General features: G+C 46.4%; 1 protein-coding gene across 1 annotated transcript in view; it reads left to right on the top strand.

The window, feature by feature from the left end:
- Positions 1 to 26,630, top strand: part of ITFG1 (integrin alpha FG-GAP repeat containing 1) — a 1,448,837-nt gene that overhangs the window by 1,217,174 nt on the left and 205,033 nt on the right. The window contains exon 14 of the mRNA XM_069607059.1: positions 10,174 to 10,252. Within this exon, the coding sequence (XP_069463160.1) occupies positions 10,174 to 10,252 (79 nt within the window). The remainder of the gene's footprint in view (positions 1 to 10,173; positions 10,253 to 26,630) is intronic.

The following is a 26,630-nucleotide window of genomic DNA, read 5'->3' on the forward strand; positions in this document are numbered from 1 at the left end:
CTTTTGTTCCTTTCGGGGGAGCCGCTGGTAACACCCGGTTTGCCTCCTCCAGAGATCGAATTTACGGGTTCTCCGGCTACTTGTCACCAAGCTATAGGCGCTCATCCCAGACAGCGCAGAAGAGCAGAGACTTTCAAGCTCAACGCAAGAAAGGTTTGCAAGCCTCGGCTGCTAAAGGAAGACAGTCAACGTCTCAACAATGACTGCCATGTAGACAGTCTGCTGGGGGGGGCAGGGTGGCGACATCTGTCGACGAGTGGCAACTTATAACATCAGATCGATGGGTGCTGGACACTGTTAGTCTCGGCCACTTGTTGGCGTTTTGGCATCCTCCGGTCCCTATTCCGCCAAAGTATGTGACGCAGCTGCATCTTCTAATCTTGTGGCAGGAGGTGGTACTCATGCTAGAAAAAGGGGCGATAGAATCAGTTCCGGTTGAAGGAGCGGGGCCATGGGGTATACTGCCGGTATTTCGTCGTAAAAAAGCCCAAGTTCTATTCTAGATCTTTGGGCACTCAACAAGAATCTGCAGCGCCTGAGGTTCAAGATGCTTACTCTTCAGGATGTAATCCGTTCGGTGCAACCGGGCGAGTTCCTGGCAGCTTTGGATCTGCAAGACGCCTATTTTCGCATCCCGATGAGGCAGAAGCACTGCAAGTTCCTGTGTTTTGTGGTCAGCGAGGATCGTTACAAGTTCTGGGTCCTTCCGTTTGGCCTGAAGTCATCTCCCAGGACGTTTACGAAGTGTCTGGCTCCAGTGGCTGCTTTCCTCTGTATTGTGTACCCCTACCCGGATGACTGGTTGCTAAAGGGTTGCTTGCCAGAGCGAGCAAGGGAGTCTCTCATGGCGACTATGGGCCTGTTACAGCAGCTGGGATTTGCTGTCAACGTCGGAAAATCCTATTTGACGCCGTCCAGGGAATTGGTGTTTCTCGGGCGCAGTTTCTCACCCAAGACAACCTGGTGACGAGAGGGTGGTGAAGTTGCAAGCCAAAGCAGGCGAGTGGACAAGGGGGGGGGAACGGTGGTCTCGATCCGAAGCTACAGATCACTGTTGGGGGCCATGGTGTTGTGTATCCCGCTCCTTCCCAATTGCTGCCTCTTCATGAGACCAGTTCAGGAGTTCCTTGCAGACAGTTGGTTGCAAAGACGAGGCTTATGGTCAGACAAGCTGGTGATCGGCAAGGGGTTGGTGGAAGCCCTTCGCTGGTGGACTTGCACGAACAATCTCGTGCAGGGTATGCCCCTGCTAGAACCAGAGTTTCAGTTCTCGATCATGGCAAATACTTCCCAGGCGGGGTGGAGGGCTCATCTCGACAAGTACAAGCAGGTACGAGGCCTAGGGTCTCAGGAGGAGATGGCAATGCATATCAATATGCTCGAATTGAGAGCGGTTCACTGGGCCCTGAAGTAGTTTCTCCTGCGCATCAGAGGAGCAGTGGTGAGGGTGTTGACGGACAATACCACCACAATGTTCTATTTGAGTAAACAAGGGGGCACACATTCCAGAGTCCTGTCAAAGGAGGCGCAGGAGGTTTGGCATTGGGCTCTGGCCCAAGGGATCCATATTGTAGCTTTCCATCTCCAAGGGGTTCTGAATGTTCAGGCAGACACGTCAGTCAGCTGTACGAGTGGAGGTTGAAGGCACAGCAGGTGGAAGAAATCTTGTGACGGTGGTGGTCTCAGCCGATAGGCTTGTTTGCAACGATGGAAAACAGTGTCTGGAATTTGCCACCAGAAGGGCTCATCCATAGTCAATGGAGGACGCATTCTCATTCCCGTGGACGGACCTCTTCGCGTATGTGTTTCCCTCCCCTTTCCACTGATTTGGAGGACCATCCAGTGGGTGAGGAAGTATCAGTGCACAGTGATCCTGGTGGCCCCGTTCTGGCCCAGGCAGATGTGGTTTTCGGATCTCCTTCATCTAGCGGTGGAAGGGCCATTTTGTCTCGTTGCAGACCAAGATCGCCTGTCTCAGGATGACGGCCGAGTGTGGCACCATGATCCAGCGTCTCTCAGCCTGGCGACGTGGCTCCTGATCACTCCGAGTTTGGTCACCTAGGTATCTCCCGACAGTGTCACCTGATATTGGAAACGGTAAGGGCCCCTTCTACCAATGTATTCTATGGTCGGAAATGGGCGAGATTCTGTGCCTGGTGTGAGGACCATCCAGGGGTGCAGCCGGTGGACGTCTCTCCGGCCCAGGTTCTCCTGTACTTGTTACACCTTGCTCAAGGGGGCATGGCGTTCTCCATCAATGTGCATTTGGCTGCGATTTCTAGGTTCACGAGAAGGCGCCATGTGGGTCCTCTGTTTAGTGATTGCTTGGTAAAACACTTTCTTAAAGGACTGTTTCGGACATTCAAGCCTCAATGTGGTTCTCTCTGCTCTGATGAAACCTCCGCTTGAACCCATGTCGACGGCTTCTTTTAAGTTCATCTCGTGGAAGGTGGCATTTCAGTGGCGATTACCGCAGGCGGGTGTTGGAATTGCAAACACTGGTTATTGACGCACCTTATCTGAGATTTCTGAAGAACAATGTTATCTTGGCTACTAACCCGCACTTTATCGCGAAAGTGCCATCTGCATTTCACAAGCTTGCTTCCATTGCCTTGCCTACATTCTTTGCTAATGTGTCCATGCCGGCAGAAAAGCCCTTCATTCTCTGGATGTTTAGCGGGCGCTGACATTTTATCTGAACCGTACCAAAGACTTCCGGAAGTCGAAGCAGCTGTTTGCGGCATCTGGTCCCTCCAACAAGGGGCACTCTATTTCCAAGCAAGGGCTTTCCTGGTTGCTCTCGTCTAAAATTTCATTTTGTCACACGAAAGCTGGCAAGCCTTTGAGAGGCACTCTGAAGGCTCATTTTACAGGGTCCATGGCGTCATTGGCGGCGCTATGGTCTGTTATGCCGCTTGTGGACATTTGCCAGGCGGCTTCCTGGGCGGTGCTGCATACCTTCACCAGGCACTACTGTCAGGGACAGCAAAATGTGGAAGATGTGCCGGTGGGACGGGCGGTCCTCCAACGCCTGTTTCAGTGAGGTAGGCCCCACAGCTTCTGGGGTTTTCTATCTTACTTTATTGCTTGCTGGTTTGTGTTTTCATGCATGTCAGAGTGGTTTGCCTGTCATACAACGCCACACATTGGTCATACTGCTATGTAATCTATTCACAGCATGTGAATCCATGAAAGATCCAATGCTGGAGAAGGGAGTAGTTACTTACCTGTAACTCCATTTCCCCAGCGATGGTATCTTTCATGGATTCACATGCGCCCACCGGCCGCCCCTGCAGGCAAACCTTGGTTCGGGTTCCCTCTACTTTGGAGGTAAAAATCTGAAGGGGAGCCATGGGGTTGGGCTATTTATACCAGACGTCCTATTGGTGTAGCCTAAAGCACCCAAAAAGAACGTCGATAGGACACTGAAGTGTCAAAGTTTTCCATAGGAAAATGCAAAGTTAAAGTTACTGAGGTTTTCCAGCCTGAGAGGGAATATTCACAGCATGTGAATCCATGAAAGATACCAATGCTGGAGAAATGGAGTTACAGGTAAGAAACTACTCCCTTCAGACCACCATCGGGAACCTGTTTTGCCCAGAGTTTGGGGCGTAGATCGTAGCCAGTGTCAGCATGTATGTGTCTATGCATAGCATGGTGAATATCCTCTTGATTACGGAGTACCCCACGGTTCAGTGCTTGGTCCTTTCCTCTTCTCTCTTCTCTCTTTACACCTCCCTCATTGCCTCTGTTATCTCCTAGTTTGGCATCTCCCACCATTTCTAGGCCGACAACACTAAACTCTTTCTCTCTTTCTCCTCCTTTTCAACTGACCTTCACCAAAAACTCTCTTCCTGCCTTACTGCCATTAAGAACTGGATGTCCTCCCGCTTTCTCTCTCTTAACACTGACAAGACCGAAGTCCTATTACTACCCTCCAACTCTCTTCCCCTGCCTCTCCTCCCCCATTCATTCACTTTCCTCCCTCTAATCTCCCTATCTTTGACTCCTCTCTCTCCTTCTCCCAACATATTTCCCTCACTTCTCGAACCTGTCCCTACCACCTCTTCAATATTTGCAAAATCCGCCCCTCTCTCACTTTCCACGCTACCAAACTCTTAATCTCCTCCCTCATCTTCTCCTGCCTCTTCTATTGCTCTTCCCTACTCTTTGGACTACCTACATCTCACCTTGCCCCACTTAAATCCATCTACCACTCTGCTGTTTGTACCCTATGTCTCCTTACCTCCCGTGACTCCATCTCTACTTCACTCTTACCTTGGCTGGCTACCATTTCACTCCCAACTTAAATTACACTTTCTCTGCCTTGTCTTCAAATCCCTCCATGGTCTCGCTCCCCCTTATCTCTCCTCCCTTCTCTCTTTCTACTCCCCCTCCCGTTCCCATCGATCCGCTGACCATTTCCTTCTCACTGTACCTCCATCCCCCTGTGCCTCCTCATTTTTGCTCCTCCCGTTTTCGCTCCTTCCAACTCCTAGTGCAATCCGCTCCACCCCGACCTTCTCCTCATTCCGCACTTCCCTTAAATCTCTCCTCCTCCATTCTCCTCCTTGAAACCCCCTCCCCCCTCTGCATCCCCTCCCTCCTTATTCTTTCCCCTTGACTTATCTCTCTCCCCTCTCCCACCTCCCCCCTCTCTCTCCCTTCCCTTTCCCTCCTCCAACTCATCACCACCCCCCCCCCTGCCCAGCCCCACTCCCTTATTCCCCCTTTCCCCTTCAGTTAATTGCTCTTTTCACTGTTTTGTTGAATGATTCATATTGTAATTTTGCTTCCACCATTATATTGTTTGTTTTTATGTATTAAGTTGTTCCACTGTACAGCGCCTTGGTGTAAGGCGCTTTATAAATCAATAAATACAAATATGAATCTCCCCTCTTTGTCGGCCTTTGTAGCGATTATCTGACAGCTAGGAGGACTCCCGCCACCTTGCCCTGAGCGTTTGCTTGGAGGATCTGCGGGTATCACCTGAGTTTTAGGCAGTGTTTATGAATTCTTTTTGTGTGTTTCTTGGAGGGTTACTATGTCTGGAGTCTGGTGTGCGAGGAGCCTCTCCAGCATTTTCCTCTTCACTGGGGAGTTCTGTCCCCTTAGGCGCTTGAACTTTGCGACATATATTTTTGCGGTGCCTCCTGTGGATCGCGCCTGGGTACACTAATATGGAGGCTCGACCCCAACTTGAGCCCCTGGGTAACTTGCCCCAACCCTTCCTGCCCTCAACTAACCCCCCCATCCCTGTTGATGAACCCACCCCGCCCCCCGCACCATCGCACCATCCTCGTGTCCTGGCGCAGGTCACATTACCTATGTGGCCCCCGTACAACTTGCCAGGACCAACTTGAGGGGCATCCCAGCACCCCAGTCGTGATTCCAAGTCTTGGCCAGCTGTAGCCTCCGTCCCTGGGTGCGTAAGGGTTGGGCTGATCGTATGATTTAGTCCCCCGCTCATGATTGGGTGGTGCGGGGGGGGGGCGTTCGTTCCTCCATTGCTTTTGTAGAAGTTTGAATGTTGAGTGCCCCGCAGCGGGGGTCTCCTTCGGTGTGACTGTACTTGTGACCATTGCCATTGCTTGGGGCGTTGGCAGTGGTTCGGCGGACACCTCACTGAAAGGGGTTGTCATCTTTATCCCCTATGTGGAGGAGTTGGGTTATCCTGCGTTGTCGTCCTTCCCATTGGAAGAGTAACCCGAAGGGGAACATCCATTTGTATTTGATTTGGTTGCCCTTGACCTGTTTGATTATTGCCGCCATTTATTTTCTCTTATGTAGAGTTGACTGCACCAAGTCCTGGTATAAGTGAATTTCGGTTCTATTGAACGTTATGGATTCTGCTGGGCAGGCAGCGCAGAGTATCGCCTTTTTTTGGTGGTATCGTGCCACTACTTGCTTGCGAGCCTGGTTCCTGTCGTTTGCGCCCGACCTTTGGATTCTGTCGATTAGGATGTCCCCTGATCCTTCGGTGCTCAGGAGGTCTGTGAAAATCTGTGTGACTGTCGACTTAAGGTCGGTGTCTCCTGTAGCTTCCGGGAGATTTCTGATGCAGGTGTTTTACCTGCGGGACCTGTTTTCCATGTCCTCGCTTTGTAGTTCTATATTTTGGGTCACCCTGGTCTATTCCGCCAGTGCCACGTCCATCGAGCATGTGTCCTCGACTACTTCCTGCAAGGCTCTCTGTGGTGTCAGTCCTTTCTTCCAGGGCCGTTAAATCTTTCCAGATGTCTTGTGATCGATTGTTTCATCTACCCCATGAATGTTGCGAACTGTGTCTGAAACATGGTTGTAAGCCTATCTGGAAACTCTAGGAAGTAGGCCTCTGTCTGCTTTTGAGGCAGCCGTTGTAGGGGGTGGGTTGTCTGCTTTGCTCTGTGGGATGCTCGTTAGCCCTTGTGCTTTGTCGTGGTTGTCTTGGGATTCCGGGTCCCTGTACCAGCAGCGCTGGATGGGGCTATCGTGGCCTGTTGTCATTGATGTTCGCTAGCTGGTAGTGCTTTTCCCTTTATTTCCTGGCATCTGATTCACCTTGTGGATATAAGACCTTCCCCGTTGTTGCTCTCTTGCGCAAAGGTGCTGGGGTGTGTGCCTGCCCCGACTATGGGTTTGGCCTTGTGTGAGTTTTGGTCCCAGGAATGTGCCCCCCCAGGCTGGATTGTAATCCTGACCAGGTTGTCCCTTGCTTGTGCCTTTTTATGTGTTTCCCTCCGAGGGATTGTGCGTGGGCTAGCGTTGTTGGTCTCGCCAGTCGGAGCGTATTAGGTGGTGCTGGCTTCTGGGAAGCGCCTGCCCTGATCGTTTTGTATTCACTCCCTTATTGTGCGTGGGTGGGATTGCTTGGGCCCCCTGTGCAGGATCTTGGTAATTATTCTCTTAAATTGCAGAGTGCAGTTCTCATTGCATATGTAAGATTTTGTACTCTGGGCCACCGACTGAGCGAGTCTCCGTTGGCAGTGGAGGGCGGGGGGTTCTGAATTGTTTATTTCCACGATGGGCAGCATGCGTTGCATTGCTGTGCCTGGGGGAGTGCAAGTTCCCCTGGTCGCCCAGAGCCCCGATATTGAGTTTCCCCGCTACCCGAGGGGGTTGGTCGTTGTCTCTCCTCATGGCACCGGGGTCACTCTAGTGTGCTGGTGGGGGATCTGCTGCTTGAACTGTGAGTTTTTTCCAGCAGGGGGTGCTTGCCCCTGCCGGAATGAGCGGAGTGTGGAGGCTGTGGCGGTGTGGGCTCCAAGGAGTCGGGGTCGGGACCTATCGATGTGGAGTGCTGTGCCACCCCGATGGGGGGTGCCTTGTGCGGGTCCGCCGATCTTCTATTCGGCGGGAGCTGTTTCTCGGAGCCGGGTGGGGGCAATGGGTTGGCTGGCCGTGTCCCTTCTGAGCGATGCAGCACATGTTTGCGCACAGCTCGGGGCAGCCCGCTCCTGTTCTATGTAATTGACTGCAGGTTACCCTCCACTGCTCGGCTCTGATGCTGCTGGTTGCTGTTTCTAGCCTTTCTCTCTTGGGTAGTTGAAATGGGTACCCACTTCTGGTGCCCCACAGAGTTGTTAGGCCTCTTGGGGGGCGGAGCTGCTATGCACACATCTTCACTGTCTGACCACCATCTTGGAAGCCGTTGACAAAACTTTTAATAAATATTCAGCAGACTTTCTTCTAAAATCATCAACTCATTATATTTCCCAGAATCCCCTTCATTCACCCTGACATGCAAATACTGCGAAGAAGAGGAAGCGACAGGGAGGAATAAAGATTACCCATGGGAATCCCTGAGCCATTGCCTCACAAGTTACGACTGCCATATTTTTCCCGCTAATGAGGATAGGCAAAGTCAGGCATTCCCTTGCAACCATGCACACCTGAACCAAGTCGCCACTCCCGGGAAGTATAAAAGGCACAACAGGAAAGCCAGGAAAGCACACTAGGAGTAAGTCGGGGATGCTGGAAGGTGCCAGAGAGAAGGAGAAAGTCTTAGTTAGCTGCAGAAGCACTGGTGGACCGGGAGGAGGAGGAGAACACCGCCCAAACACTGGCCCTGCCATTTGAGAGTAGACTGCAGTGTGGAGGAGGGAGCTGTACTTCCACAAGGCAAGACCAGGGGCAGCTGGCGGGGTTTCCTGGCGGTACCTACAGCAGAATTCCTCCCCTGGGGCCAGACAGGCGAACCCAGGTAAATGAGGGGCAGATGGTAAGACCCTGACTTCATTGAAACATCCCCCTTGTGTCTCTTACAGCTCCCAAAACATGGAATGCCGTTTTGGGGAGCTGTGAAGTGGGAGCAAAATTATCACAAGTGCATTCCGGAACTGGGAGTCCAAAAACATACTTTTGAAGAGTGTGAACTTTGTGCGAGGGGTCCGAGCTCGGCAGAGGGAGACCTTGTGAACTTTGTGAGAAGGCTCCAAGCCTGGCAGAGGAAGACCCCTGTGAACTTTGTGGGAGGTGCCGAGCCCGGTAGAGGGAGACCTTGTGAACTTTTGTGAGAGAAACTGGCACCAGAGATAGAGTAGTCCGGCGCCACGTGGGCGCCCAATCGAAGATCTCTGGCTGGTGCCCCCTCTCCCGAACCAGGAGAAACAACAAGAACTAAGAGGCCTCAGGGGAGGCCGGCGTGAGGTGTCAAGGTAGTCCTACAATGGTCAAACCAAACCCGTTCTACAGTCGAAAGTCTTTGACACATTGTGGAGGTAGACGTGAACCCGACTGAGGGATGCCTGTGAATTGACGTGAACCCTAACACACTCTAATAAATTGTGATGAATGATCTGTGTGAAGCCCGAGTGGGGGCTGAGACCTGGTCCTAGATAAAGGGAAGAACCTAAGGGGGTCTAGAATGTCTTTTTTTGAAATGTGAACTGTGGCAAATGTCAACCGGTCTGAGGGATGCCAAGAGAGAGCTGGGGGAAGGGAGCCCCTGCTTTCTGATGAGATTTAGAAATTGTGAACTGTGGAAGGTGTGAACCCAACTGAGGGAATTGTGAAACTGACATTTGCACCCATCTGAGGGGGAACGCTGTGCAAACTGCACGTACGCTCTTGCCATAGAATAAACCCAGCGAGACGAGGCCTCTGTTTAAATTGGCAAGTGCTTTGATAGGTTATCGCTGAAAGAAGGATCAGAGCCGGGCTGAAGGGGATCCTAGGGTGAATAGTAATCTCCTGACGTGAAGATAAATAGAATTAACTTTTGTTTTGTTGTTTATGGCATACAAGGCCCTCTGAAGCAAGAGACTTTGCAGGAAAGAGACTTGGGTACAGAAGGCCCTGATATTGATGAAAGGAAATGTAACCTCAAGCCGACAAAGCCCAGGTGCTTTGGTCAAGAATCCTGCCTTGTCCTGTGCTAAAAACACGGGGAAGGGAGACCCTGGCAATAACATCCCGACTTATTCTTTTGTCAACATTATCCCACACTGTTTTGTAGCATAGCGATAAGGATTGGAAATAATTTTCTTTAGTTTATTTTAAATTTTGTTTTTTGACATTTTCAAAAATACAGTATATTAATTACAGTAACTCTTAATAGCAAAGGAAATTATACAATCACGTCTCGGCTAATTATTCATCAGGTCAGAAAGGTCAATAGAACTGATCTTTTTTTAGTATAGGCCCTTTTTATTTCACTAGACTGCACTAGGACTGTATTATTATTTAATGTTCGTAGCTTGCTCCAATCTTAGGTATAGATTAGGCTTTTATCACACCAATTTTACTGTTTAATAAACACCCTTGAACTGTGATCACTTGTCTGTCTTACTTTGATAACATGCTTTCCTTACACAATAGAACATCATCCAGTTCTAAATTGGGTGACCACCTAGCGTCTGCAGGTCTCTCTAACCCATAATTTAAGTCCAACTTATCAGTGTAGAGTTTACCCACACCGATTCAGACATGGGATTTAACTGCATGACATACTACTGACATTCAATGCTATTAATTACTGTCCAGAATTTGCCATCTTGTTTCCTAATGAAGATGTTAAGAATATAATCTGCTTATTTGTGAGACTTCATAAATGTGTGGTTTCATCTGGTTCTTATAGCCTTGTATGACAATCAAGGAGAAGTTAGTGTTTTATCATGGACTGAATATTTAAAACTGTTTCTGTTCAATCCTTTGTTTAATGTGGTATCTAATTTATGACTTTTGTTATGCTAGCCCTTTGGAGTGAACCAGCCTGGCCCGTATATAAGATACACAACAGTGGATTCAAATGGAAATCAGAAAAATGCTTCAGGTAGGACACCAGAGCGTAAACATGTGTATTATGGTTATGTATGTTTTTTCCTGCCAAAGCCTTGTAATTGTTCTTAATATTGATATGTTCTGACATACTGTGACAAATGGCCTCAAAAACCCATCATCTTTCGTAGATTGTTCAAAGGATTTTATTAAATATTTTAATAGTATCCAACTAAGGGCCATCCCTCTGTCTTTTTCTCTTGCTCATCTCCCCTGGGTTTCCCTCCACCCTAACCCAGATTTTCCTCAATACCAAAATATTCACCAGAGATTGGTAACAGCAGCTGTCTTAAATCTGTCTGGTTGGTGTGGTGAGGTCCTTAATGCAACCGCCTTGTCTCTCTTACACACTCTGGAGTATTCTAGGCAGATCCTAAACTGGAGGTCCACAAGAAGAATGATCTCAAAAGATTTTGCCTTCCACACACCAAGGTCTCTGTCTTTACCGCTTGCAGTTCTTGTAATCCTTGCTCTGATGTTCTTTACTTTCTTTCTCTTCCTTCTTCTCTCATCCCTTCTCTTCCTCCCACTATCCTTTCTCTGTTTCTTCCTCTCTGTTCTTCTGCTACTCTCTCTCCACCTCTACAACTCTCCACACCTCTCTGCTTCTCTTCTCTCCCTCTATTGTCCACTACTCTCTGCTCTACTACCCTTCTCCCACTTCACTCCTCACTCTTTCTTCTACTCCCCACTACACTCCCCTCCCGCTACTCTACCCTACAGCCCCTCCCACTCTACAGTCCACTCTACCCTCCCTCAGTCCACCCTCCTTTACTCGTCACTTTTCCCCCTCCCTCTTGCACTTAACCACAGTCACTCACTTCATTCACCATGCAACTGTCATCACTTGGCATCACTTCCTATCACCAGCCAATAACTCATTTTGCACAGGCTTTCTTCAATGCTCCGCTCCACCATCCTTCCTCTGCTTGGTCTCTCAGTCCAACACCTTCTCCCTTGACGTCACCCAAACAACTTGCACTCCCTTGTCCTTCCTGTCTCCTTGTATCTTCCCCCTAACCCCGTACACCTTCCATTGGCTTTTTGCATCTGAAGGTTTCTTGAGCCTATCGCTACCTTACTCTCGCACTGGATCAGGGTTACAGAAATGGGAAACCACGTTGCGCTAAGGAAGCATTCCTTTCAAACGCTGGTCCGCTGGTGTCCTACAATCATGGCCCACTATAAAGTCCATTTCAGAGTTGGTGTTCTTAGTTAAATGAACATCTAAATTGTTGATCTATATATATTGCATGACGTTCCGCTGCTCTGATGTTCACAGCCCCCTCGCTCAGTGGGGAGTATATTCTGTACTTTATCTGCTGCATGGAGTTCATATCTCACTGGTCCTGAAAGGCAAGAGAAAACACTGGCCAGCATACTGCATGATCGGTATGGGGTACCTAAAAGTGGTACTCTGCATTTGAAACTCAGCACAGATGGATGGGGCAGAGACAGGGACCCTTCCAACTCCCTCACCCAGCCTCTGTCGCAGTACTGGCTCTGGAAAACATCCCGGTAGTCCTCTTGCCCCATGCTGAGAGAAGTTACCATCCCCTCTTGACAGTCAGGTCTTTGTCCCTGTCATAATACATATCATGGTATACAATCTCTGTATATATAAAGCATAAAATGTTAGTTTGTTCCTTTATACATTTCCACACTGTTCCACCAATCAGCATCACATTTTGTATAGTTACCTGTTAGGACCCTCTGTACGTTACTGGCTACATCACATAGCTACATGACATTTGGACACCCCACCTCTTCCCTGGATTTCAGCTCCTTCACACATGAGATGATTGCCTCAAATTGGCGAAACATCAATGTGGTTGTTGTAAGGAACTCATGGTGGCAATAGTAAAGACGGACACAAGTGATCACAGCTCAAGGGTGTTCATTAAACTGTATAGGTAGGTTGGAAAAACACCTATTCTAAACCTAAATCTAAGATGGGAGCAAGCTTCAACCATCAAACAATAATAAGGCTGTCCGAATGGCATCTTGGCAAAATAAAAAGGCCCAATACTAAAAAGAAAAAAACAATTGCCAAACCTTATACAAAAAGAAGTGTGGGATAATATTCTTAAGAAAGAAGGAAGTGTTCACAAAAATTAAGTGCGGCTGCGGTAGTCTGGGTCTCCCTTCCCCATGCTTTCAGCCCGGGACACTGTAGGATTCGGGAGCAGAGCACACGCTTGGGCTTTTCCAGCACGAGCCAACAGTTCCGCTCTCAGCAAATAGGGCCTTCAGTGGTTAAGTCTCTTTCCTACAAAAAGTCTCTTTCCTCTGAGGACCTGATGGGTCTTTGGGAGATTGGTGGGCCCTAGGATGTGACCACTCCGCGCTTCACTCTAATTTCTGGTGATTGGGTTCTGCAAGGTCACTGTTTTTGGGGGTGACACCCACACCTCCTTGGTGTAGTAAAGAAGAAAGATCCTGGCTGCCTAGCACTTAGTATATTGAAAAGGATGAATATATACACATTGTTGGTTTCCGTATTTTTTATTATTCAAGTGAAGACTTTTCATTAGTCTTGGTAGTGGTCAGCCGACATTTGTTTCGACCTCTGGGGTCTTTATCAAGGCTATTTGGAATAGACATATCCACAATTATGTGATTTGAGTGCTAATTGTGCAGTGAGTGACAAGTGTGTGCGTAAGGCGTGAATTAGTGAGTTAAGATAATATCCAATTGATATTGTACATGATTGTATTTCTAGTAAGGGCCTTAACATTCATTTCTATTTACAAAGTATACAATTCAGGTTATCATAGTTATGCAGTATCAAGGGGGGGAAGAAAAGAAGTGGGGGAGAAAGGAAGAACAGGGAGGGGTTAGAACAATTGATCATGTGTTGGTGTAAGAATAAGTATGAGCCTTGTAGGTTGGAGGCCTACCTATGGTTTTGTTAGGGGGGCTGTGCGTCCCTGGGTGGGCTTCCTGTTAAGTATATACAACTATCCGTGTTCCCAGTCTTGGGCCCTGGCAGGGCTTGTTGGCTTTGGGTCAAAGGGTTGAGATGAGAATCGCTAATCTGTGCATGGTCTAGCTGGCCGAATTGGTGCCAGCTCTCTGGGCCTATGCCTTTACTATACTGGCCAATTGTTTGTGGGTGCTGAGTTAATGCAAGCTATCAACTGTGATTGACGTATTATATGGGGCTCTAAAGGCCTAATTAGGCTGGGTGGGGTACAACTGTATCCCTCGGAAGAATTGTTGCTTGACAGACATCGTCTGTTGTGGGCTCGAGTGCCAGTGGGTCTTAATGGTGCCTATGGTGATTGGTTAGAGGTGGGAGCAGGTCTAGTGGTCGTGAGTGCACTGGTCCACCCAAGTGAAATATCCACATTCCACCTGTGCCTGATTATGGGGGCCTGATTTGCCGGATATGTTGGCTTTGCGGGTCCAGAGGGCGCATGTCTCAGGAGCACGGGTGATTGTCCAGAAGTCTTAGTGCTTCAACGCTGATGCTAACGTCATCTTTTTTGTATATAGTGTGGGAAACCGGCCATGGGTTGCAGAATATACTGGGTGTAATGGGTGGCGGTCAGTGTCTGTCCCGTGGAAGGCAGGCGGGCAGTGAGAACAGCAGGCACCCTAATGGCTATCAGCGTTTTATGATGCAAAATGCAGCCGTGATATGGGAGAAAAACAACCGAGCGGCATGGGTAGATAATTTGTGCGACATCTCGTGTTAGAGGAATAAGGTGACTTACGTGGGGTGTAGCGATTAGTTTGCATCGGTCAAGACAGTCTGAGAATTAGTGCTGTCCTAGCACCGTGAAAGAGCTTACCTCTTAGAATTAGTGTCCGTCTGGATTGCTGTCCTGGATTGGTCTGGGGTGATGCCTGGTGTGAGGGAGTCATTATACGCATGTCCAGGAAGTCAGTGGTGTCTTGGTGCATGCATTCTAGTAAGATCCATCAGTGTTACTGTTGTGCATGCGTATATGAGGGTTAGGCATGCTTAGGGCATATGCGGGCTGCGCAAGCACATTGAAGGTGCCATGGCTAGGGATATGCCGTGGCTATCGTGTGTTGAGGCAAAGTGGGGTAATTAGGGGGTGCCCTGATTGGACTTGATGTTGATCTCGTACATAGACTTATCAATTTCAGTAAAGGAGCATGAGCATTCAGCAGTGTAAAAGGCCTGTGTGGTCACGCTGGGAGGGTGAATTGCCAGTGTTGGCATTGATAGGGGGCGTAATTGGGGGAGGGAGGTCCACTGATGAACATGGTTGGTTCAATCTAAATGGTTGTTGTGCTGCTGTCACTGATATTATTGCTCACGAGGCGTGTGCCCTTAGCAATAAGGTGAACCTGAAGTTCATTTGGTGAGCATGAACCTGCCTGTTTTGGCATTGGTGGAGTACTGCATGGTGCAGTCATCTGCTGACCTGGTGGGGTCATTGGATGCTAGTTTTCTTGCAATTGTGATAAAGTGGCCTGTCACTTGAGTCAAGTGGGGGGGTCAATGTCAGGCACTGGATAGTTTAAGGGATAGACGTGTCGTCATCGGTAACATCCACATAATTGGGGTTGCGGGGATCGGAGATGATGCCCGGTGTGGGCATGGGTGACTTACAGGAGAGCACGGTGTAAGTGCTGGTGGTAGCTGGTAGTGAGCACGGGGAGGGTGCTTTGGTGGCCTAAGATGTCTCCTCTTTTGCCATTATCCTATGATCATGGTTGCTAGAAGGTGGTCAGGTCCTTGGTGGTGGCCTGGTAATGGGGAAATATGGTCCCAGAGAGTGGGAGGGAGCATTCAGTTAGGGCATCCGTGTGGGGGGGGCGGGTCAACCGTCCCTGCAGAAATGTTGCTGTGGTGGTAAAACAGAATGTGCTTTATAGAAATACATTATAGTCATGATCTGAGTTTAAACCATTCTTGATGTATCTGAAATGACAAATTAGTTTTGCGGCTTGCTACCAACCCTGGCTCTGCAGTTTACAGTTTGCAATCCAATGAAGCAGATCTTTCTTTTGTCTTCTAGTTGGTGGTCCTGTTGCCAGTGGCTAGCCAGGGGTAGCTTTAGATCTTGTGAATGTATATTGTTCAAATGCTCTGATTCTGGTGCGGAGTTCCCTAATCGTGCTGCCGATTATATATCTTCTCACACACGCAAATAATAGCATAGATTACATATTTTGTTTTTCAATTGATGTGCTCCTTGATTTTGAATTCTTCAGTCTTTGAAATTTGCGAATTGTGTTTTGTGCGCTGTTAAGTAGTCAGCTGGAGACAAACGAGGTTTTTCTTTCACAGTGGTTTATTGCACAACAAATACTGGTCACAGATCAATAATTTCAGCCAACTGATGACGGTTCCTTTCACCTCATAGGCACAGGCGTTGTGCCTTGCTTTACTTGCGACTTCTGCTGCTGGCTTAATTAGTTCCAAGATAACAGCCAGGCGATTACAGGCTTTCACCCTTCAAACCTGTCCACCGGCCATGAAAACGAAAATAACAAATGGCAATAGTGCACACTTCACCCCTCCGAATCCTTCTTCGGCGGCCGTTTCTCTCCACTGGAATGTCTTGAGCCTTGGACCTGGTACGGCGTCAATCTGTGGGCTTTCCGCTTACTACTAGTAAGCCCACTCGTATTCTTGGCTGGTCTCGCTCCATTCGGGTGGGGCGTCTCTCGCCACGCGCTGCTCCTGCAAAATAAGACGCCTCCTGAGTCTCTTGGAGTTGCATTTAACCCCTGTCCGGCCCCTCCCCCGAAATCAGCCTCATGTGTTCTCAGCAACGGTTTTAACACACCTGATTCAGATTCCCCACCTCCTCCCGGCTCCGTCCACTGTGGGTTAACCCTGTACTTTGTTTGTGTTTGGGCGGTTTTAACATAAGGAAACCCGGTTCTCCCTTTCCTCTTTTTCCTTTCTTTACCCATCGGTGTGCCTCCCCCTGATGCAGTATTTCGTGGGGCATTCTAGGATCTGTAGTCTCTTTTCATTGATGGCCAGCACTTGACGGGCCCCTTCCGCAACCCCCTCCTTTCTCCCAGTATCCAGGGCGGCTGCCACTGCTTCCACCTAACATGCGCATATATACACATGGAGCACATTCCACACCTGGTAAAGCCTATGGGGGTGCTTGAGCTAAGCCAGTCTGTTGCTTGAATCCTTTTTTGCACCATAAAAGATGGGCTTAAGATATTGCGTGAGCTTGGAGCCCTACTGAAGGATAGACTTGGGTATGTAGTAAGGTTTGATCTAATGTCTTTGTCCATCAACAATAAAGACCAATGCTTCAAGACTTTTTGTACTTCATGGCTGTCCACATTGAATCTTGTCACAAATCTGATGTTTGGGTCTTTATTAAGGTTCTTGTCCTTTGGTATAAGTAATGTCTGTCTGCTCATGGTGCTTGTCTTACCTTTGGCCTGTTTTAGATTGCGCCGTATAACCTCTTGCCTTGAATCTTTCCTCCAGGAAAGAGCATTCTTTTTCGAAAGCTACGTTGGTGTTGCAGTTACGTTTAGCTCTAATGTATTCACCTTGTGGTGTATTGGTGACTGATCTCCTGTGGCAGCTACTGGTGTGTAGTACAGAGTTCACCTCTGTAGTTTTGCGATATGTGTTCGTCATCATTTTGTTGTTGCTGATCGTGATTGTTAGGTCCAGGAAGTCGATCCTCATTGCACTAGTGTGGCTTGTCAGTTCGTTTCCAAATGAGTTTTCGTTCAATTATAGAACATATTAATCCAGGAGGTCTTGTGTTCGTCTCCAAATTAGTATAATGTTGTCTATGTAACGGAACCACTTCACGATCTGCTGTGTGAAGCCTGTTTTGTTCCCCCCTGCACTTTCCCTTCCCCCATCCCATGCACTTGCACGATCTGAATGACACCTGGCCTAGTAGGATCGTTGTCTGTCCTCCCTTTGTTCCCCCTCCCTTGCCTCGTTGCACCTTGAAACACTTGTGTATAGGCGCATTTTAAATGCCATATCATATATCATAGCATGTGTTCACTCAAAAGCATGCATGAAACAGTTTGTTAATGCTGGTACATAGCTGGCTCCCATTGCTATGCCTCTGGTTTGCCTATAGAATTCTCCATTGAATAAACATACATTGTTTGCCAATGAAAATTTCAAAATTCTTTAGTCATTTCCAATTGTTCATGGTATGATGCTGATTTGTCACCAAACAAGTGTTCCAAGCTCTTTATTGCTAGTCCATGGTCGATTGAGGTGTATAGGGCTTTGACATCTAGTGTCGCCAGCAAGAATCCTGGTTCCCAATGTACTTCTCGATAGAATTTTAAGGGTGTGCATTGAGTCTTTTAGGTATTTTGGTATTATTACTAAAGGTTGGTTTATGTTGTTAACGTACCTTGCTAGGGGTTCTGATAAGCCTCCTATCCTTATGGGTCTGCCTTCTGGTACACACAGAAAATTCTTGTGGATCTTGGGTAAGAAGTAGAGTATTGTTATGATGGGGTGGCTAACCTTCAATTAATTGTATTCGTCATCTGAGATTAGGCCCTGTCTCTGGTATTTGTTGAGTATTATGCTGTGTTCCTTGAGCCTTTCAGAATGTGGGTTGCTATTAAGCTTCATGTAGCTGCCGGGGAGGTTCAGGTGGTTATCTGCCATTTCTATGTAGTCTTGCTTGTTCATGACTACAATGTTGCCTCCTTTGTCTGCTTCTTTTATCATGAGGGTGTCCTCATTTCATAGTTGTTGTAATACTGTAGATTCTTCTTTGCTGAGATTTACTGTAGTATTTTTTAGTTATTGGTCCTCGATCTTCTAGTTTATGTAGGTCCACTATGACTGCTTGCTGGAAGCTGTCGAAATAGTTCTCTGCAAACAGTTGTGGTGTAAATTTCAATTTGCACTTGAGTTAGGGGATATTCATTAAAATAAACAAAAGTTCCTTTCTGTTGGTGATTTGGGTGATGCCTTTTCACCCCTTTGTCCCCTCTTCCGGGCCAGATCCACCAAAGATTATTTATGATATCAGGATCTTCGGTAGTTGCGTTTTCTTTCTTCTGAGGGCTTGACAGGTTCAAAGTACAAAACAAAAGTTTGACAAAAAGTTCTGGCCTTCTTCTGGTTGTATTTTGCTGAGACCTCTTCCGTGCTCAGACACCTCTCAAATATTAGCTTCTCTCTGTCGGGTTCACTCTGGCATGTCATGCATTCAAAGACTTTCCCTGATGTACTTTTCTTTGTTGCATTCAAGGAAGGTGGGTGTTGGCTTCTCACCCTTGGATCTCCCTCTTCCGGGCACAGATCCTACTTGACTATTCGCCTCCCGCCGTCGGGTTCACTATGGTTTTCAATGCAATTTTCATCTGTGATCTTCAAGAATCTTAATGTCCTTTCTAACAGTTCACTGTGAACATCCCTCTGCCGGGTCCACTCTTTTCAACACACTGTATATCATGACTTTAGACTTCAATCCTCTGTTTATCGGCATCCCTCCTTCGGGTTCACTCTTGTCAACTTTGTCAATCAGTTCAGTTCCCATAGCCTCGCAATCTTCTGTCTGTCGGTCAAAGACTTTCGGCTTTACAGAGGATTTTTCTGTACCCCTTTATGACCGCTTTGACCCCTTTTGCGCCTTTCCCAAGGTCTTCTGGGTACGGTAATTTCAACAATCTGGTAATCGCCCAGAGTTTGAGTGAGCACTCAAGTGGTGCCGGACTCCTCTGTTGTTGGTTTTCCCCCTTTTAGTATCAATAGTTCTTCATCATGCTATTTCACAATGCAATTAGCCATTTGCTACTTTCGTTCAACACAGTTGGGTTGCTTATCGGCTCTCCCCCGACTCACTGGCTGTGATGAACTGCTTGTGTTTTCTTCTCTTTGGAGTCCAGGTTGGTACCATAGAGACTAGCATCTCTCCCCTGCTTGGTTATCACCGGAGGAGGGTCCTGTGTGCCGTTGACATCTGCTGCAACACATGCTGGCTATTGTTCACGGTCTTACGATTCCTTCTGCGGAGGTTTCACCGAAAGGGCAAGGCTGCTTCTCCCCTTGTCACCCACTCTGTTTGCGCCGTTGTTCTCCTCCTGTTTAACTGCCGTGCTGAGTTAGCTCTCTCGACGTGCAGTCTCCCTTGCTAGTCTTGTGCTCTTGTACTCCACCTTTCATCCCAGTGTGCAAGGGAAAGGGCCGTCAGGTGTGTGCAGTTTTGGTCAATTGCTGGACTTTGCCTGACCCCTTGTGTTGGGAAATGTCAGGTAAATGGGTTTGGGTGGTAGTCAGTCATCCTTCGTGATATGCAAAAGTGTTTGCGTTGGAAAAGGGGACGGGGTAGAGTGAGTGTCCTACGTGGTAGCTTGGGGAAAAAGTATTATAAGAAGGGGGATACCACGTCTCACCCGTCGGTGTCCCACTTCCACTCACTGCGGACCCCCCATCCAGGTGATCCTCCCTCACTGGTCCACCCCCAGGAAATGGATCCAATAGTGATGGCCATGCCCGGGCCACCTGGATGACAGACCCACATGGAGACACCTTCAGGTTTCTCATATCGTACAAGCACCAGACAAAGGAAATTGTAAGCGTCTCGACGCATGGAACACAACTCAAAGGTCTCAAAAATTGTTTCAAGGCCCTAGGATGCACAATTTCTCAGATATTTGCATCGTTACGCACTGCATCGCGGCCAGGGTGAGGTGACTAGTGGGGAGAGCGTACAGACTGTCCCGAGTATGCTGCATCATGCCATCTTTCGCCTCCTCTCCCCCTCTGCCTTGAGGCATGTCAGCCGCCAAAGAGCACCAAGAGACCATGCAAGTGGCACCTGTGCACGGTATACAAACCTGTAACATTAACATGTGCCCATTCTCAGTGCAGGTTAGTGGAAAGCACATCAAGCGATTCGGAACAGCAACCTACAGGATCATTGATTTTTAACAAATGAGTGTTATCATGCTTGTCTACAGAACCCATGCAGAGTACAGGTAGTTTTTGCTAGTATGACATATAGGTATTTAAATATAGTATAAATATTGGAATTGGTAAATTCATGTGCCTTTTAGAGTTGCCAGCTTCCACAACCTGCATTCAGTTGTTGCAGATAATCGGGAAGATTGCATTTTCTCATGTGGTACTCTTTAACATTTTTGCTTTGACTTTTGATTGTTATCATTAATGATTGAGGATCTCCTTTAGCTCAACCATCACCGAGTGGCAATGTAAGTTTTATTTAAATTAAAAAGATTTAACTCTTTAAATTATATTGACTTACAATTCATTCATTACAAGTAAAAATGGTTTCTATGTATTTATCTTCTCTGTCCAGTATTGTGTATAATTTAATATTTTATGTAATGTCCCAATATGCTCACATTTTGATATTCTTGGTAAATTGTGCAATATTGTGACCGCGTTGGGCACACACACAGATGTTTTATCAAAACCTAAAATAATCCTGTAAGAGTCAGCCGTCCGAAGGAGGTGTTTTCCACTACACTGTGGTGTGAGCTGTGGATCAATCTTTAGGCACCTACTGTACAGTGGCAAAACACACAATTGCTGACCTCTTCTAAATACTCCAAAAAAGTAACATACATATTCCCACATCTGGATTATAATGATGAAGGCAAAAAACCGTACACTCATGGTCTAAGGAAGATACTTTCAACCTAGATTCATTTGACTGCTTGCTCCCACTCAAAGATGCAGAACTGAGCTGATCTAGAAAGAAAGCTTACATTTTCATTAAAGACTCTTAATCAATTCTGGCGTTTAACCAAAAATATCAAGGGAAGTATGTTCATAAATCACATGCATTTTGAATTCACATTTACTGCATCTCGGGTAACAGCTGCAACATCAACTACATCACCATTGCATCAGGCAACTTTCATACAGTCGTACATCCCCGTGATCCACACCTTGCTGTACTCTTCATTGTCTGCAATGTAGGAATAAGGCATCTTAAAAAAAGGGCATCCTCTGGACACACAATTCTTTGTGAATTAGGCCCATGGATTTTCAGAGAATTGAGGTTCTTTGGCGGTTCTTTTACTTTCCTAGGCCCTGTCTCTATTTTTCACTTCTTCTTGATCTCAAGATCAGCATCAGTTTGACAAATGATTATTCCATGTCAAGATAAGGGTGTTTGCTGAAGATGGACTAGTCTTTTGTTATTGAACCGTTAAATCTAGAGAACATGTTCTGCACATGGCATGTTGCAGCTAAATGGCCTTTGACAGAATACAGGGTCAGTGGATAAGTGATCAGGCCCCATATGTGAAACTTAGATTTCAAATGTGCAGCTGAAAGCTTCATGTTAATGTTAAATTTGAACTACACATCAGAAGTATACAATATTTGGTAGCTCGAACAATTTATCCCACAAAAATATCAAATACAGCTGTGAATTCGACTTGGTCAGATTAATTAAATACGTATTCAAAATTGTGTATTAACATGGATCCCTTTGCCTTAATTCATATATATTAACATTAGCACTGTCCTTGAAGTGACCAACATAAATTACATCTTCAGATTTGTCAGTCATATCTTCAGAAACCGAAAGTCAGTTTGCCCCCTTTCATATATTTACTTGAGGAATTATTCAAAAAAATATTTCATTTCAGTACATGCTCTCACTCCCAATAAGATAACTAGTTTGCAGCTGATCCATTCCTCTCATGACACCTCAGGTTCAGCTGGCCAATGGGAGCAAAAAGGGCAGTTGTAGGAAATGCACATTTAGCAACCTTTTATTTAACAGAAACAAAATGGCCATACAGTGCCCTGTATGTGTTCTGCATCCATGAACAAATTATTAGCTCTCCACAAATATTTGTAGCTGCATGCGTACATCTAGAGTATGGCACACTGCAATTACCACTGTGTGTAATAATCTAACATTGTGTACTCCTGTTCATGTCTTTTTAATAATCAGTGTTGGATACATTATTCATTCAAATCCATTGGATGGTACGTCACTTGGTAGTGAATTAATGTATCAATAAAATGGTGTGTACTATATTATTACACAATCTTATTTATTGGTTTATCATAGTCTTCTGACAAACATATATATGTGACATCTATGTAGTGTCATGTACTGCCGACAAGTGTTTCGAACCTACATTTTTTTTCAAGGCAGATTATAGCGAACCTTTACATCTTAAGATTCTAAAATTGTATTAAACAATATACACAAATCATTGTTTGAGAATTGATGAAAAGGAAAATTGGAAAAAATAACAGATTGCTAATTCATTGGAACAAAAAAGAAAGAGAAGCATAATATTAGTATCAGTCTAAATTCCGCTATACATTCATTGCTAGTTAATACATAATTCATAGGTAATAACAAATCCCGTACCATTAAGTGTTGTTGTGTTAACTCATCAATCTAATCGATCAAATCTCACCACTGATATTATGGGTTTTAGTATAGTCCTGTCTTCTGCATGGAGATACGGGAAGAATGCTGGTTGTGGTTAGGGAGTCTGCTGTCATTTATTTAATTAATATAACGAGAAAGCCCGGTTGTAAGATAACTTACCCTCTATTTAATTTTTAATACTGATGTATTTCCTTAAGAAACTTTATTTTATGGTAACAGTTATACAGTATCTAAAATATAGAATTTGTGTCCTTGGTAAAGATACAAGTAAACGTTTTATACTCTGTTAAGAGGTTTAATCTGATTTTTTTTTTAAGAAGACCCTTTATTAGTTCTTCTGATAATTTTGGATGTAATGCTACCAGGTGAGGGCATGTTCTTGCATTTGAGCCAAATCTTTCTGAATCTGGTAAGGGACGAGGACGAGACTAGTTATAACAAGGAGAATGTATTCATCTTCTTACTCCGTTACAGCAGCTAGTTTTGATGTTCTGTCTGCAAAAGCATTACAGCAACTGATTTCATCATCTATGGGCCAGTGATTGGCGCACTTGACAATGGCGATTATGGCGGGTCAGAAGAACACACTCTGATTTTCCATCTCCCTGCTGATATTTATTTAAAAAGGTGAAAACTCCTATGTTTCCCTAGGGTTTTCCCTACCCAAAGAACTAACTAATGTGCTTGTCACTGATCGGTGAGAGTTCATATCAAGATCGGTTCACTGTCCAAACTAACCTTTCCTAACCCTTCCACTATTAGAACAACAAAAGCAGAGGAGAATGACTCCGTTATCCTGTGACGTGGTGTTTTTTTTCATTGTTACTCACCGATAAGGAATCTTAGAAAGACAATAACAGGTGAGTGCTGGACTCCTGGCTAGTCCTATTTTATTGAAGGGCCTGGGTTATTCCTTAACCCAAGCCTCCCCACTTGAGGAAACTCTTTTCCTTGATGCACCCCTCTGATGTATGAGAAGGACAGGCAGAGTAGCCGATGAAATGGAAGAGCGGGGAGAACACACCACCACAATACCAGGCTGCAAAGGAAAAACACAGTGGTTAATGGTATTTAGTGGGGAACGTATATAACAACCCCTTGTGTACAAATTAATAACCTGTTTCGATTCTCTCTGTGGTTCAGAGAAAAGCAGGGACGTAACAGTTTCTGGACCCTGGTTCCTAGTGATAATAAAGGTGGAGATTACCTCAGTGTTCAAAATACTATGAGTAAGGTATGGGTGCTTAGGAGTAATGATTCGCTTACCAATGTCTAATGAAGGATAAGGAGGATTGTTGAAGGAAGTGAATCCAATTGAACAAAACAAAGAAGGAATAAAACAATAAAAAGGAAGGGTTAGTAAGGTTCTGAGCTGGTCGGCACGAGGGACGCACTAGTACTGAGGTGGTGCACAGGTGAAGGATGCGCAGCATCCCGAAAGTGCACAAGGTCCTGAAGATGGAAGTTGCCAAAGGGCAGACAGTATGGGAGTCTGTGGAAGGCATGAATCAGCAACGGCGTGGCAAGTAAAGTTCAAATCAGTATGCGGAAGGAGTCCGTGAGACAGGCGCGAGTCAGCAACAGCGTGGCAAGTAAGTACAAGATCAGCAGGCGTAAGAAGTCTGTTTAAGCTGACAGGAGTCAGCAGGGTGTAAACAGGAATGCCAAAAGTGAAGAGTCTCAAACGAAGTGAGCTAGCTGCAATCAGAAGCAGCAAGTGCTGGGTTTGGGAGACATTTAAGTGAACGCAGGAGGCGGAGCCTGCTGCGCCGACCTGCTGACCCAATCACATGACCCACTACTGAATTACAAGGTGCAGCAATGCAAATTAGTTTCGCGGAAAGGAGAGTTGCCACTGTGCGTTTCTAGGGTAACCACCAGCGGTGGTAAAACAGGGCAGTCACGTGTTGTACTCGAAGCCTGAATACGGGTGCGGGTCTGTAGAACCATAACATTCACCAAGTTCAGTTCAATAAAGTACACTTAAGTAGTTCTTGGTAGCTACTTTTATCAAATCACTCAAATCACATAGTTCTGATACTGGGTTCTTCAAGGTTTCAACCGTCATTCACTTGGTTACTCTTTCCTTCTTGTTCTCTTCTGGTTTTATTCTAGCTGTGTTTGCCCCTCTCCTTTCATAGGACAAGTTTATTCCTTTCTCTACATTTAGATTGAAGATTTTCCCTTTATTTCAATATCCACTCTTTATCTTGACTGGGACGAATTTAAGGGTTCCAGTATTGATTCTCTTGTCAGTCATTCACTCTTAATACTAAATCTGCACTGGGACGAGTATGAGTGTTCCAGTAATGATCCTCACTCACTCCACTTACTCTTGACACTTTATCTCGACTGGGACAGGTATGAGCATTCCAGTAATGATCTTCGGTCCCCCACACAAGTCTCCCACTTTCCCTGTTACCTGGATTGATATAGTATAACGTCACCAGGGTTCCTAACAACCTGGGCCCCCTTCTTCACTTGTCAGGTTGGCTCCTCGTTTCTTCTGTAGTGTCACATATTGTTTCTCCATTGCTTCTTTGGTTGGTTTGTTGCACAATACCTCAATGGAAGTGGTATTGGCATTTTTCACGAACCTCCAGGTCCACCACAACTTGGTTAACAACACGCCACCACTTAGCTCTTGCTCAGGCTTGGGACGCCTTGTATCCACCTTGGTTTCTTGCGTCTCCGATTTTCCAACGCTGTGTGTCGGAAGCTGTACTTGGGCCTCTTTCTCGCATAGGACACCACATGTCCAAATTTCCTTCAGCGTACCTCCGCCAGTCAATTCGAAACGTGCAGGTTCTCTCTCTACCATTGTCTCCACATCTAAGTTTTATGACTCTGCCGTGGCACATCTCCGGCGTAATGTCAGTCATTCGTCTCTGTATTCCAGTGGTTTTCTTCGTCTCCGTACCATACAAGTTTTCCTTCACAAGTATAATTGGTGTGTTTGGAAGATGGCAACAGATTCTGGTTTGTTCTTCATATCTTTCTTCACTGGATGTTCTTGAAGGTGGGTTAGTGATATGTTGCTTAGGGAGTATTGTGCTGTTCACCGTCCTAGGGAGCGGGGAGCAGAGATACTGGGTTCAAAGTTAACCTATCCCAGTTGAACACCTAGTTAGGTTAACTTTGCAGGTGTTCAAATGACAGATCTCATATTTGCTAGCAAGAGATACAGACATGTGTTGTGATTTTCAGCAAAAGAGAGGCAACTGAGTGTAGCATTACCACCTCCAAGGGAGATCCTAGCATGGTCTTCTCACACTCTTCCATTGCTAATCTGACAGCCACACCCCATCTTAAGCAAGGCAGCATTCCACCAGCAACTGCATCTAGTTCTTTGGTATATAATGTCACAGGTTTGTAATGAATGTCATGTCTCATGGCCGTATAGAGAAAACCCTTCCTTTTTAATTGTGAAGTCGTAGACTGTTCTTTATCTTGCTAAAGGCTTCTTCACCCTCTCCAGACTACTCTAGGGGCTCTACGGTGTTAACTCATGTGTACTGTTGTTGGGGTTTAACAATTGTGGCATATTCCAAGCACCATTGTTGGCAATAGCCAACAATGCCTAAAAATGCTCTCATCTGTATGATAGTTTGGGAATTTTGTGCACTGCTTCTTTTCGGGAGAGGACTATTACCCAGAGAAATAATAATATTCGGGAAGCAACTTGGGTTGATGTAGGAGTTAGTGACAGTGTGAGAAAACAGCTGGTCTGTGTCTGGTGGTTGTCAGGACCGGCTGCAGTCAATTCTCAGCACCTTGCAGTGCGGCTTGCCGATCAGTTTGTGCTTCAGCGCTTCGAGGTTCTTTCCACGCACATACTTTCAAGACTCCTGACGCTTCAGCTGCATGTGTAGATGGTACAGTGTTGCAGAGCAGGGGCTACGGAGAGCGGGCTCGCATGGTGTGATATGGTGAGGCGGCCCCCTGCCAGAGGAACGGTTTGCGAGCCGGCTGATCCTGCTGACCTGAAGTGATGCCTCAAAGCCTGCTCACCCTTACCCAGAGGTGATGGTATTC

Source organism: Ambystoma mexicanum, chromosome 1p (genome assembly GCF_040938575.1).
Source record: "Ambystoma mexicanum isolate Mex_15411 chromosome 1p, UKY_AmexF1_1, whole genome shotgun sequence".
Taxonomy (NCBI): Eukaryota; Metazoa; Chordata; class Amphibia; order Caudata; family Ambystomatidae; genus Ambystoma; species Ambystoma mexicanum.